The sequence below is a fragment of the Miniopterus natalensis genome, chromosome 4 (genome assembly GCF_054644295.1).
Source record: "Miniopterus natalensis isolate mMinNat1 chromosome 4, mMinNat1.hap1, whole genome shotgun sequence".
Classification (NCBI taxonomy): domain Eukaryota; kingdom Metazoa; phylum Chordata; class Mammalia; order Chiroptera; family Miniopteridae; genus Miniopterus; species Miniopterus natalensis.
In genome coordinates, this window is record NC_142084.1 from 71,893,195 (window position 1) to 71,907,961 (window position 14,767).

General features: G+C 56.0%; 1 protein-coding gene across 1 annotated transcript; it reads right to left on the reverse strand.

Annotated features, from left to right (window-relative positions):
- Window positions 1-5,245: 5,245 nt before the first annotated feature.
- Window positions 5,246-6,998, reverse strand: JUND (JunD proto-oncogene, AP-1 transcription factor subunit). The gene has a single exon (XM_016210807.2). The coding sequence runs from the start codon at window positions 6,958-6,960 to the stop codon at window positions 5,920-5,922; it is 1,041 nt and encodes a 346-aa protein (XP_016066293.2). The 5' UTR covers window positions 6,961-6,998; the 3' UTR covers window positions 5,246-5,919.
- Between the last annotated feature and the right edge of the window lie 7,769 nt (window positions 6,999-14,767).

Below are 14,767 nucleotides of genomic sequence, written 5' to 3' on the forward strand. Positions count from 1 at the left end.
AATACAAAGAAATACACACTTGGGCTCAATCCAGTCAATGTCATGAAAAACAAAGATCAAATCTTGAAAAGAACCAGAGAAAAATAATACATAACATGAGCATCTTCATGAATCAGCCAATTTTTCATCAGAAACTATGGAAGCCAGAAGACAGTAGAGCCACACAGTAGTGGTCGGGACCCAGTCAGGAGACAGAAACTACACAATAGTTTAAAATAGGGAAGTTTAATATAAAGAATTGTTAATGATGATGAAAGACTAACTGTAAGATCAAATGAAACTCTAGGTGATTTCCTAGGGCTGAGGGAGTGTTTCCAAGGAAGGGCAAATTTGTAACAGGTTCAGACCTCCTTGGAAAATATGTGGTTTGGACTACCAGATGGCAGAGATATTTGCTGGTTTGGCCATGCCATAGCTGGTCTGGAGTTGCTGGGCAAGGAAAAGGCGGAGGAGCAGGTGATCAGCAGCTGGTGATGTAAGCACACATTGGGAGTCCAGGTGCTGGGTGAGACAGGAGGCCCACAGTGCATAAGCCTCCATGAGGGCTCTGGTTTGGAGGTCAAGAAGGCTGGAGAAAGGTTTTCACCAGTTTAAGGCTGCAAAGTCATAAAGGGATGATGATCTGTTCCCATGACTGGGGCAAGTTCCACCTGGAGTTTCCATACCTCCACCACTGACCCTTCTTGCAGGTGAGCATCTTCTTCCTGCAATGTCTCAAGAGTGTCCTCTGCTGAGAAAGGTTAACTTTGCACTCACTTGGAAGGAGACAAAGGAACTCCTTTATCACAGAGTACATATTGAGAGGTTCATTTAAAGATTCAAATAATCCAAAAGGAGGCAGAAGAGGGGAATAAAGAACTAAAACTTAGAGACAAAAGAAAGAAAAATAGTAAAATGGTAGATTTAAATTCAACCATATCATTAATTGAAATTATAATGGATTAGACACTTCAAGATAGAGTTGACCAGAATTAATTAATTTTCAAAGACCCATGTACCCCCTCCTTTCATGATGAACATTCTGGCTTCACCTGTGCGATGGCCTGAATGTCCAGCCGCCTGCGCAGTCTTCACCCCAGCCCCAAGACAGCCAGGTCCATTGAGAACAAGGGGCAATGTGAACTGAGTCATAAGAGCAAATGGGCCTGAGGCCAGCTCCCCTGGAGATAGGTCCAGTCAATGTCCCCCATTTCACAGAGGAGAAGCCAAAATACTATGTGTCTTACTTCTTTATGTTGTTTCTGATTTGCCTCATGGGTGGATCCATGGATGGATGGATGGATGGATGGATAGGATGGATAGATGAATAGATGAATGGATGGATGAAATGGATAGATGGATGGATGGATGGATGGATGGATGGATGGATGGATGGATGGATGGATGGATAGGATGGATAGATGAATAGATGAATGGATGGATGAAATGGATAAATGGATGGATGGATGGATGGATGGGTATAGCCCAACCTTCAAAACTTGGAGTTGGCAGCTTCAGGGTCTGAATTGGTCCATCCTAGGGACCATCCTGAGGTTTTATCAACCACATGGGTCAGCCCTTTGGATGAATTCATCCAGAATGAGCAAACAGACAACAGAGTAAGAGAAATGGGATTACAGGGGATAGAAAGGAACAATAGGGGGCCCTGAACACACAAGCTGAGTAGCTGGCTCAGCAATTTTGAGTAAACTCTTCTGAGCCTGTTTCCCTACGTGTCACACAAGCTAAGCCCTCTTTCCTAGGCTCCCAAGATGCGATAGGCTCTCCAGGATGGGCCCCCAGGCAGACAAACCCACCATCAGGCCTTTGGGGGACCTTAGTGCCCCTGCTCTGAGGGGTTGGGGAGCTGACCCCTCCTCAGAGAGGTCCAGAAGGCCCAAGAAGACTCTGAGAACATGGGGCCAGGGAAGAATGACTAGGTACCCGTGTACTCCCCATGAAGCCCTCCAAAAGCCCCACTCACCTTCCCTTGAAGCTGAACCCACCAGCCAGAAGGGCCAACCTTGGGGCCCTCTTGCCACCTTGGCTTTGTGACTCACAGCCAAGTCTAGCCAATCAATGCCAGCTCCTGGGAGGAGGGGCTTCTAGAAGGCAGACTCAGAGGTAAGGGGGCAGGACCTGGGTCAGAACTGAGAGTCATGGTGGTTGCTATGTGTTACCTGCCCATCCTGAGCAGAAAGTTAGGGCTATGAACACAGAAGTGACCCACCTCCACCTCCATGTGTCTGGAAGCAGCCCCAGTCTCTCATCCCTTGGGCATTTGCTGAGCACCTACTTTGGGCTGGGATCTGATCTGAGTCCTGGGGACACAACCCAAATAATTTGAGGCTGTGAAACTCAGGAAGGGACCAAAGAGGGGGTGGGATGGGCTGACCCACAGGGGAGGAGTTGGCCATGGGCAAGCTGGGGGAAGGGCGTCTCAGTTAGAGGGCACAGTATAGGTAAAGGCCCTGAGGTAAGAACAAGATGGGCATGATGAGGGAAGAGAGGAAGTTGACATGTATGTAAGGGAAAGGGAAGAGGGTGGGGAGGGGTCATAGTTGGAGCCTTGGAGAGGAGTAGGGGAGTTTGGGTTTGATTGAGAAGGAACCCAGAAGCCTGGAAAGAGTTTAAACAAAGGAAACTCTTACTTCTTAAAAGGCCAGCTGGTATCTGTGTCTGGCTCTGAGGACAAAGGCTCCTTAGGGTGGGGCTGGGCCCAAGGCCCCTTGGAATGAATCTACATACAGGCTGGTGGAAATGGGTATTGACTCTTAGCCACAGTCCTAGAGAGGGAACCGAGGCTGCCATTCCAGTCACCTCCTGGGGCTAGGTCGAGGCCTGGTGTGAATCACTGCTGGCAGGTCTTGGGCTGACACACACCTTGGCCTCAGCTCAGCAGGGTCCTGCCAAAGCCACAACAGCCAGGCCCAGGGGCCTCTGCTGGGCCTCACTGGGAGCTGCTGGGAGTCACCAGAGCAAGAGGTCAGCTGCGGGTTGGTCTCCATAAAGATCTAGGTTTGATTAGTGGGTTGGAACTTTCAGCCCCACCTTTCAAACCTCCTTGGAGGGGAGAGGGGCTGGAGGTTGAATTACTTTATACCAAAGGCCAAAGATGGCAGCCCAGAGGGGACATGGAAACTTAGTGCCCTGTGCATCTCTTTAATCTGGCTGTTCCTGAGTTGTGTCCTTTATAGCCAGTGATCTAGAAAATAAAATGCTTTCCTGGGCTCTGTGAGCTGTCCTAGTAAATTATCAAACCTGAGGAGGGGGTCATGAAAACCCCCAATTTATAGCTGGTTGGTCAGAAGTACAGGTGGCAACCTGGGACTTGTGCTGGTGTCTATACTGGGGGTAGTTTTGCGGGACTGAGCCTTTCATCTGTGGGGTCTATGCTAGTTCCAGGTAAACTGTCAGAACTAAACTGTAGGAAACCTAGTTGGTGTTTGGAGAGTTGGAGAGAATTGGTTAGTGTAGGGAACATCCCCCCCCAAACAACTGTCATCAGAAATGTGAGTAAACAGTTTGGGCAGATCTTGCAACCTCCCTGGATCTCCTTCTCTATAGATTGGGGACTGCACAGGGTGCACTTGAGTATTAACTGTCATTGTTCATCCTCCAAACTATTCCAAATTCTGCCCTGGGAGATGTTACTTGGACGTGAACACACAGCATCTCAGGTAAAGGACAAATTAGGGAGATTCGGCCGAGGTCACAGGATGGCAAATTGGCATCCAAGTTGGTACTCAGTCTCCTGAACAGTGAAGCTCTACCCTCAAAACATGGCTCTTGGTCTCCTGTTTGACACCATCTCAGCATCAGCTCTCTTCTCACTTCTGGCGCCCCTCCTGAAATGTCTTCCAGAAGGCGGTGCCAGGTGAAGTCACATGGGTAAAAAACAAACCCCCAAACAGCTCTTGAAACCTCAAGAAGTGGGCAGACAGAGTGACCAGGGGCTAGAGGGAATGTGTAGATGGTGAGGAACCACTCTGATGGCCAAGGGACTGTGGACACATGGCATTCCTTCTTTGTACCTGTAAATCAGGCATGATTCACTTTCTGAGTAGGGCTGGGTATGGTCAGCATTCAACACACACCTACCAGCCCAGCTTGCCCTGTGTCTTGGGCCACCAATGCTCACATTCCCCTGGGGCCCCAAGTAAGGCAGAAGCCCAAGGCCCAGGGTCTTTGGCCCACACAATAGCAAAGCCTAGATGAGATCAGGGAAGAGGACAGCCTGGCAGTCAGGGCTCTGGAGGCGAGAAAGCCAGGTCCCAATGTCCCTGTAGTCTCCTTAAAAGGCTGTGTGGCCCTGGCCCATGCGGCTCAGTTGTTAGAGCATCAGCCTACACACTAAACGGTCTTGGGTTTGATTCCCAGAACATCCCTGGGTTCGATCCCAAGCGCAGGTCAGGGAGCATAGGAGAGGCAACCATTTGATGTATCTCCCTCTCTCTCTCCACTCTCCCTCTATTAAAAAAAAATTAAAAAACAAAACAATGGAAAAAATATTCTCAGGTGAAAATTAAGAAACGAAACAAAACAAGCCTATGTGACCTCAAGCCAGTCACTCAACCTCTCTAAACCTGTTTCCTCAAAATGGGAGAATAGGATATTGGGGGGAGGGTGCTTTCAGAGAATATTTAGAAAATCTTGGACTCCCAGTCAGTGCCCTAAAAGGGAGGTCCCACAGAAAGTACCCACACCTCCAGTCCTAGAGTAAGACCACCTGCTCAGATCCCACCTGTGCCACTTTCCTTCTGGTCCCAAGATTCAGTTTCCCCATCCCCTAACCAATAATAAACACATTAAACACTGACTGTGAACCAAACACTGCTCTGTAAACAAACTTAATTTTCACAACTTTATAGAGGTTTAGATTGTTCTGCTCGTTTCAGAGACAAGGAAACATTAGCCCAGAAGGTCAAAGTTTCTGCCTTTTCCTTCCTGCCTCGGCTGGGGCTGTCCCCTTTCCATCCTGCAGTCACTCCTCCCCAAAGGGGACAATCTGCAAGCTTGCTAGTTCCAATCGCTTTAGTCTCCAGCGTCCGCGGCCCAACCCAGACATCAGTGGGCCTGGCGCCCAGGCGCGCCTAGATGGCGCTCGCAGCGCGCCAGAGGTGCGGGCCCCACCCCGGGGCCAGCTCCCCCTCCCATGAGCAGGGGAGGAGAGACGAGGGAAGTAGGCGTGGGGGGAGGGGAGCGGGATAGGCCTAGCCCAGCCCCTTAGGTCCCGGCAGGGGAAGGAGGAGGCGGAGAGCAGAGCTGGCATAAGGAGACTTTACTGAAAACAGAAAACCGGGCGAACCAAGTATTACAAACAGGAATGTAGACTTGTAGCAAAACAAAACCGAAAAGGGGGGGGGGACCCACAACAGAAAGGGCGGGGAGGAAAGATGGGTGTCTGTCGGAAGAACGGAGAGGGCGGGGGCAGAAAGCAAAGAAAGGGAGGAGTTTTCTTTACTGTTTCTTTAAAAAAAAAAAAAAAAAAAAAACCAACACAAGAAAACACGCACGCACACAACCAACGTTTGTTCCCGAGTAGAAACATAAATAGGGCAGAATCGAACACTGTTCTCTCTTCCAAATGCAAAAAAGTAAAAGAAAAGGCAACGCAGGGCTTCAGGCTGCGCCCCCTCGGAACCCTCTTCGGCCGCGGTGCGTACAAAGAGGCAGCCGGGCGCGGGTTTGTGCAACTCGGGGTGGCCGCGCGCAGAGGGTAGAGGCAGCGCAAGGGCGGGGCGGGGATGGGGAGTCATGCGCTTGCCCCCCCGGCAGCAGGGGGTCCAGCTTGTCGAGTGTGAGGTGCCCTCTCCCAAGTCCTGGCACCATCCGGGGGCGTCCCCAGGGCCACGCCCTCTCAGAGTCCGGGGCACCCACGCCCCCCCCGCAAGCCCGCCTCTCCGGTAGGGGGGCCGCGCATGCGCCCCGCGCGCGGGCTCAGTACGCGGACACCTGGTGCTGGGGCAGCAGCTGGCAGCCGCTGTTGACGTGGCTGAGGACCTTCTGCTTGAGCTGCGCCACCTGCTCACGCAGCAGGCTTGCGGTGGACGCCAGCTCCGTGTTCTGGCTCTTGAGCGTCTTCACTTTCTCCTCGAGGCGTGAGATGCGCTCCAGCTTGCGCTTGCGACACTTGGAGGCAGCGATGCGGTTGCGCAGCCGCTTGCGCTCCGCCTTGATACGCTCTTGAGTGTCCATGTCGATGGGCGACAGCGGCGGGCTCTCGCCGAAGCTCGGCACGTCGGGCACGGTCTGCGGCTCATCCTTGAGCGCGGCGAGGCGCGGCGGCCCCAGCGCGCCGGGGGGCGGCGGCGGGAAGGGCACGGGCTCGGCGGCAAAGGCGACCGTCGCAGCGCCCCCCGCGCTCCCGGTGCTGCCTGCGTAGCTGCTCAGGTTCGCGTAGACAGGCGCCTCGGGCGTGGCCGCCGCCGTGGCCAGCTCGCCGGGAGGCGCGGCGCTCGCGGCCGTGCCCGAGGGTCCCCCGGCCGCTGCGGCCGCGGAGGCGGCGCCCGCACCCAGCTGGTTCTGCTTGTGTAAGTCCTCCAGGGCCTTGACGAAGCCCTCGGCGAATTCCTGCTCCTCGCTGGCCGCCACCTTGGGGTAGAGGAATTGCGTGCTTGTTGGCGTGGTGGTGACCAGCCCGTTGGACTGGATGATGAGGCGCTCGAGTTCGGGCGAGGCGAGCTTGAGCAGCCCCAGGTCCGGCGAGGCGAGCAGGCCGTCGGGGGGCGCCGCGCCAGGGGCGCCGTCGGTGCGCAGGGGAGCCGGGGGCGGCGCGGCCGCGGGCTTGAGCGCCGCTGCCACCTGCTCGCTCAGGCTCAATGTAAGCGCATCCTTCTTCATCATGCTGCCGGCCACTGCCGTCGGGGGCGCCCCGGGGAACAGACGACCCGAGGACGTGAAGCTGCCACCGCTGCCACTGCCACTGACGCTGCCGCCCAGGCCGCTCAGCGCCTCATCGCCGTAGAAGGGTGTTTCCATCCTCCGCCTCCCCCACCGCGCCGGTCCGGGGGGGAGGGGAGTGGCCGCGGCCTCCCGAGGGGCCCGGGCCCCCCCCCGTCCACTTGGCCCTGAGCCCGCCCCGGCTGCGGCCGCTGCGCCCGGCCCTCGGTTGGCGGCGGCTGCTGCGCCGCGCAACCCGCGCGCTTTCTTATAGCCTCGGCCCAGCGCGATGAGCTCATTGCCCCCGCTCGCCATTGGGCGCGGGTGACGTCTGTCATTTACATAGCGGGGCGGGGCCAATCTATCGACAACCTCCCCGGCTGCCGTTGCCCCGGTGACGCGCAGTAAACCGCACAACAGCGCGCTGCCTTATGGGTTGACATCATGGGGGTGGCCGCGCGCCTGAGCCGGGTCACCCCGCCCCAGGATCGCAGAGTACGACCAAGGCCCCCAGCGCCGCCTCCTGCCAAGGCACGTCCGGGGTGGCGTGATAGGCCCGGCCACCAGGCGCCCGCCTGCCCCAAAGCCCCGCCCCCGTGCGTGGGGCCCTGCCGGCGGGGACGGTGTCGGCCCCGCGGGTGGGGGAAATGGGGTCCCAGTTGGATAAATAACTCCCTGGCTCCTCCCGTTCTACTCCGCGAACGGCGGCTCCCTTAAACGCGTTTCAGCCAGAGATTATGCGCTCTGGGGGCTGAAGGCCTGGGGGAGCGGTGGCCAGTGACTCGCCGGGGATGTAGGCCAAGCCTGCCTTCACCCACCCTCACCCGCAATGTCCGGTAGTGTGTTTGCCCCAGAAAGATAGGGGAGGGGAAAGGAGGGCTGCCAGAACTTACTGAAAGCGCTTTGATCTTAATACTTTTCACTGGGAGCGGCCTAAAGCACGGGCTCCGAATTCCTGAGACGCGCGAAATCTGAGGCTCAGCGAGTGACCAGCCCGCGGGACCAGGGCTGTGACCACCCGGTAGAACCCTGGCGTCCATGCCCCTGGGCAGCTGCCTACGTTTTAACTCTGCCAATGCCTGCTCTGGGTCCTCCAGTGAGTGTGCCCTACAGTTTTTCTCTTAATACCTCTCTACACCCCCCCCCCCGGGTTTCTCCTTTAGTCCCTGCTTGGGCTGTTAAGGCAGGAATCCCAGCTGGTAATTATTACCTGCTTATTACTATTATCATGACTGTTAGAGCTTAATTAGCTGCCCTAAAGGCTGTCTGGGGATGGGATATGAAGGACGAGAGAGGAGATAACCACCCCAACACTCCCCAGGGATCCTTAGGATATCTGAGTCTGACAGCCCTGCACACAACCCCTCCATGGCTCTTACATCACTCAGGATGGAGCCCACTCCTCAGCCAGGTGGTAGAGGCTCCACACCCTTCTTCCTCCTGTGACCTTTCACCCTTACCCTCTCTGAGCCTTGGTTTCCCAGCTCCCTACTGCCCCAGGACCTTTGTATGTACTATGCACTCTGGTGATTCCTTGACCCAGTGCAAAAGTGTGTCCTCAGAGAGGCCCCTCCCACTCACCTTGTTTTCATTATATCCTTGAACTATCCAGAATGATGGAGTGGATCATAAGTCTCCAGAAAACAAGAACCTTGTCTATCCTGGGCCTGGTAGTTCCCCAGCTCCCTGCACAGGGCCTACCTAGCATACAGTTGGTGCAGGATGTTAAAGGAGAACACTGCCTGCCCCTGTGGCAGTCTCTGGCCTTGGTTTGTGTGACTGGCCTGTGGGCAGGAGCAAACCCCTCCTCCCCTCCCCAGCTCCCTTTCTCACCCGGCCCTGCTCCTAATGCCTTTGGAGCAAGAAGGCTAAGAGGGAGTCTCTGATTTTGAGCAAGAGGTCTGGACTGGCCTGGCAGGCGGAGGGCCAGACGCATCGGTGTGTGTTTGTGTGCACAGTTGTCTACCTGTGCCTGTGTGTGTTCATGTGTGGAGCAGGATACCATGTGTATATGCATATGTCTGTTTCCAGGCATGTGGGTCTCTGTGCCCTCCATGCCCTCTGTGTCCTCTTGGGTCCCAGCCTGGGCAAAAAGGACCCTGGTGGAAGGGAATACAGACCCAACCTGTAGCCAGCCCTGGGACCCCTCTCTGGGTCAAGATTGGAGAGGGTGTCATGCTTCTCTCCAAGGCAAGAGGATGATTGGGCAGCCTAGGGAGGAGGCTCCACCCTGACCTTGAGTCTTGACCTTAATAGGTAGGTGGCTATCTAGTGAACCGTGGGCAGAGTCAGCCTGAGCTGAAAGAATGACCAGCAGACAGGCCTTGAGAAATGGAGGCATAGGGAGGCAAAGGCAGGTTACCGCTCTGAGTCCCAGTTTCATCTTCATGAAAATGAAATCCTACCTACCTCATGGAGTATTGTGATTTTTATTGGATTTGCAGAAATAGTATGGGCTCAATAAATGTTCTCTGTCATTGTTTTACTTTATTATTATGCAGCCAAACTGCAGGGTCTGGAGTTCCCTTAGCCTGGAGTGCCCTTCCTTAACCTCCAGGCAAACTCCTACTCATCCTTCAAAACCCCCTTTCAATCTTCCTTCCTCCAAGATGCCTTCTTTAACTATGCCCCTGGGGACTTCCCTAGACCCCTTCCATCTATCTGAGCCCTGTCCACCATTTGTGTCTGGCTCTATATGCCCCAAACAGGGGAAGGTTCTTGAGCTGGGTGGGGAGGGTTCTTGGCTTCTAAGTGTAGGGTGCGGCCTTTGGCAGACTTTGCCAGCTCCACTTTCTAAGGCTTGACTCCCTACCCCCAGTCTGCTCTTCAGTGCACTTACTATTCCCTCTGACCTAATGCCCTTCTGCATCCTCTCCTTCCAGCCAGGGAGCCCTCTGGGACACCCCAGCTTTGCCCCTCCATTTGGGCCAGCCCTGACCCCACAGAGCTGGGAAGAGGGGCTGTGTCTAGATCTGTCCCTGAGACCCATGGGGGCTTCTCCGGCAGGTCAAGGAGGCCCTAAATCCATCAACTAGCCCTATGCAATGAACTAGGTATAATCCCATTACTTCATTCCACATATATTGATTGAGCACCTACTGTGAGCCCAGTGATGGGGACACACATAAATGTCACAAACAATCCCACCCACCCAGCACAAGATCTGAAGGAAGAAGGTCACAAACACAGCTTTGAGGAGAATAAATGGTGCCTCTTTCATGGAGGGTAAAGGGGGGTATTTTAGCATTGGGTAATCTGGGAGAGGCATCCCTAGGAGGTGATGCTGAATGAAGGAACAAGTCAGAGTCAAGGGCAGAGTGTCCCAGTGGGAAGAGCAAGTGCAAAGGCCCTGGGGCAGAAGCCAATTGGCCACATTGATGGAGGGCAGAGAAAGGTGGGGCTGGACTGGGGGAGCCAGGGAGGAGAGAGAAAAGGAAAGTGAAGGTGGCAGGGTCTCCACCAAAACTGGGGTGGCTGGTATTCCAAGGACTTTTGTTCCTCACCACATTTTCACCTTTATTCTCCCAGCAGCTTCGAGTCCAGAAGCAGCGTCCAGAAGGGGCCCACGACCTGCTCAGAGTACAGCCCAAAGCTGACTAGAATTAGGCTGCCCCCCCCTTTCCCAACAGAAGCTGAACCTGACCCCCACCCCCATCACCCCGGGCTCTGGCCTCTGCCTAACGCGGAGAGATCTGCTTTTTTGTTTAAAGCAACCTGCAACTCTTAATGTTTAGTCTTTATTTGAAGACCCAAAAACCTAAAACCTACTGTATAAAACGGAAAGCCCCAAAGGAAGAGAATAAAGGAGTTAAGCACGAAGCTGAAAGGGGTGAGGTGGAGGGTCCTTCCGGGGGTGAGGCTTGCCAGGGATGGCCCGAGCACCCAGGACCTCGCGGGTCTGGGTGCGGCTAGTAGGGGCAGCCCCTCCGAGCTTAGGCTCCACGGGCTGCAGAGGGCGCGGATGGCTGAGACCTGGTGGTAGGACCCCGCAGGGCGACCAGAGGAGGGGCGCGGGCCTTGGGTTGGGGGCGCGTCTGGCCCCGCCGCATTCCTGAGGATCGGGTTACCCGCAAAGACTGCGGCCCCTCCCTCCCCTCCTGCCCCACTTCCGCCCTAGCCCGGAGCCAGACGGGCAGCCACCTCCGCGGTCCTGTGCAGGTGTTTCTCTGGCCTTAGGGAGGGGCCAGGCTCTGACCTTTGCGCTGGCACTGACTTTTTCTGTCTCACAAGACCATTTTGCAATTCACGTGCCGTCAGCCCCCTTCAGCAAGGATGGACCAGAGTGATACCTGGCAGAGCCGGCTTTATGATTGGTGGCCCTAATGACCACTCTCCGAGGCTGTGGTGTGTCCCCAGCCTCCTGCAGGCTCGGGAGAGCCCTTAAGTCATGTTTGTTGATTGATGGACCTACTATGCTAAGTGAGTTCAAAAGGGTTCCTGCAAAGAGAGAACACCTTCTCACACCAGCCATCCCTACCTCCCAAGACAGGCTCACCCAGTGTACATTTAATGTGTACTTGCTGTATACCCAGGCCCAGATGAGGCCCTTTCACAGGGGGGACCGGAGGGTTTGGGGATCAGAGAGTGGTGAGCTCATTTTCATTAGACCAACTTCAGAAGTTGACTTTTTTGTTTTCCTTTGGGCCAACCTCAAGAACCATTATTCATGTCCATTCCACCGTCCTAATTGAGCACCTACTGTGTGCATGGCCCTGTATGTTGGGCATGGGTTTTTAGTCCTCCCTCATCACCTCCTGAGCTGATATTCTTATGGGAGACAGGAAACAACATAAGCACATAAGCACTGTCACTATTTTTCCTTTAGTTCAACCCCCTTTTCTGTTTTTACTTAAGTATATTTCAAAAGGGAACCTTTGTGTCACCACCAAGAATGGAAAACCAGTTTCTCTTGCCATAAATAGAAGGAAACCCAAAAAACGATTACCTGAGAGCAAAACACAGGCACCCCCCTCCCCCAACACTCTGGGCCAGGCCTGGATCACGAATTTCCAAATTTCCAGAGAGCAGTAAAGGCAGGGAAGCCCCAAGCCAAGCCAAAGAAAACTTCAGGAGGCACAACAGGGACCCACTCACTGTTTCTGTCCCAGAGGGCCCCAGCACAGTCGATGCTCAGTCAATATGCCCAGCCTCAGATAAGCCACCTACTATATTTGAGGTTTGCCTGAATCAGCCAGCACCCTCACAACGCCCTGTGGGGTACTGACCCATTTCGGGGACTGCTGAAGGTAGTGGCACGCAGCTACCCCACAGGGCTGCTGAGGGGAGGCTTCAGGTTGGTTAAGTGGAAGCTCCCACTTCCTCCTCAGAACCTTGGGGCTGTCCCCACCCATGGTCGTGTGGGCCCCTGACATCCTTCTCCAAAGAGCAGTGGGCCCCTGGGTGTCCTCCCTAGGCTGCTTGGGGATGGGGGAAGAGTTGTGTGAATCTATGAATATATGAATAATTAAATGAATGAGGGGATGGAGTAATGGCTGTGTTAGTGAAGTAATGAATGGATGAGGCAATTAATGAGCTGCTGCATCCTTGCTGCCAAGATCGCAAGCCCACTCCACATTTTTCCTTAAAATCCCACAGCAGCCCCTCAAGGAGGACACCTGTCCCCACTTTTCGGATGGGCCCACCTAGGCTCTGAGCAAAATTTAGCCCTTCTTGGGAGGGCAGACTGGAATCCAGGTGCATCTCTGCAGGAAGATGGGAGGCCGGGAATCCGGGGTCTGGACTGCACAGAGGAGAGCTGCAGCTGGACCTCGGCAGGCCTTTAGGCCTCAGTAAGGGAGCAGATTGAATGGGGCGGGCGCAGCAGGCAGCGCAGAAGGAGCAGGAAGAAACAGGGTCGGGTAGGGAGCCAGCAGAGTCCAAGTCCATCTCGAAGGGGCTCCAGGGAAGGAGGTTGGCCCCGCCCCCACCCCAGCCCAGGAGGCAAATAAACCCTAGCTCAGCCCCTCTCCGGCTGGGGGGCAGACAGACCCTCCTCCGAGCTTGAGGCCGCTCTCCTGAACTCCCTCGCGCCCCACCCCCATGCTTATCCCACTTCCCCCCCAGACCCCGCGGCTGCCTCCGGGGAGGAAGTGGTGAGGCTGCGGGGGAGGGCCCTTCATTCTCACTTCCCCTGGGGCAGGGCGGGGCCTGAGGGTCCCTTCCCCCGCCGTGAGAAAGGGGGGGGCCTCTCCAGAGGGGTGGGAGGTGGGAGTCAGGGAGCCACAGGAACTGGGTGATCAGCCAGGGCCTCGTGACCTCCCTAAGTTCTCTGGGGTTCCCTGGTTCTCATTTTGAAAATGGGGGGTGGGGGGCGGAGAAACTCCCAACAGAATTGCTCGGTAAGAGGACCCCGCCCCGGGTCCTAGGAGCTTCTGCGCTGCGGGAAGACCCAGCTGGACATGGACACGCCCAGCCCTGGAGGGTTCTTGACGGGGTGGAGGGAGGGACGTTGCAGTAAACAGGACTGGGATGGGGCGGGAGACGCATTCCAGGCGGGAAGCCTGGCGCGGCCAAGGCCAGGGGGCTGCACAGCACCTCCCGCGTGGCCTGGCCTTGCCGGGGAATGCCCTCCCTCTGTCCCCCCCAACCTGGCCCTCCTCTGGCGGGGGGGGGAGGGGGCGCGGCTGGCGGCAGTGAAAGAGTTAACTCTGCAGGGCGGCGGGACTGGGTGGTGAGGGGGGGCGGGTGGCGTTAGTGCCGACGTCAGGGCCAGGCGGGGCTGCGTAAACACAGACGCTCGGGCTGCGCGGGAGGCGGTGGTGGGTAGGGGCAGTCCTCCAGGTGCCCGACGCCGCGCATACTTTGGGGGAAACTGAGGCATGGGGAGAGGTGTGGCATACCTGGGACTGAAGCCGAACCGCCGGGCGCCAGCTCTTCCACGGTCCCCGCCGCCGCCCCCTGCCTTGCCCATGCCCCCAAGGTTGCCCGGCCGGAACCAACTGGTTTCATTGCCTTGTTTTCCAGCGCGCAGACAAGGCCGCCTAAATAAGCGCTGAGCGGCCCAAGCTGTGTCCCGGTTAGTTGCCGCATCTGCGTGGGCCTCAATTTCCTCAACTGCACCATAGGAAGAGAGCTGACATTCACTATGGGCGCACGGCTCAGCCTTTGGGAGTTCGCGGTGCGATGGGAGGGGATTCCCACCCCGAGAGACGGGGTGTTGGGGAGGTCAGAGCTGGGAGCCCAGACGTCTGAATGGGGGAACCTTGCGATGCGGGATTCGAATTCCTGTCTAGCCTCTCGGCTCCCCTCCTCCCCCCTCCTTTACTCCCTTTGCCCTCAGGTCCCTCCCCTCCACTTCTCCCCCATCTCCTCCGCCCCCCCCCCCAGCCGAGCTCTGCAGCCTAACTGGGGCCGCTAATTAAATACAGGGCCGGGGGGGGGGGGGGGCGGGGACGACAAGACCCGCACGCGGTTAACCCCTTCCCCACCGGTCCCTGGAAGTCTGCCCGGGTCTGGAAAGAGGATGAGCGTCAGATGCTGAACCCCCCTCCGCCCAGGACTGGAGGTTTTAGGACAAGCCCATTTGATGAATGGCTAGACCGAGGCCAAGGGGCCGATTTCAAGGTTCTGGGCTAGGCTGGATTAATGGGGAGTTGGGGGGAGCGGGAGCATAGAAATAGTGGGAAAGAAAGGGGAGATAGTGACTGAAATAAACAAAGAGCCAAAGGCAGAGATAAAGGGAGGGGGAGAGCCGGAGAGGGAGGGAAGAAAAGTTTAGTGGAGCCAGAGGGAGAAGGCCAGAGACCCAGAGAGAAAGGAGGGAGGAGAAGAGACAGCTGGTAAAGACTGGAGACAGGAAGAGACACGTTTGTCAATCATGTTTTTCACTGGGATCCATTGTTCTTGGCTGAAGACTGGAATGAACCAGTCTTCGGTGTTGTTAGCATAAAGAGGTGACCCTGTAAAT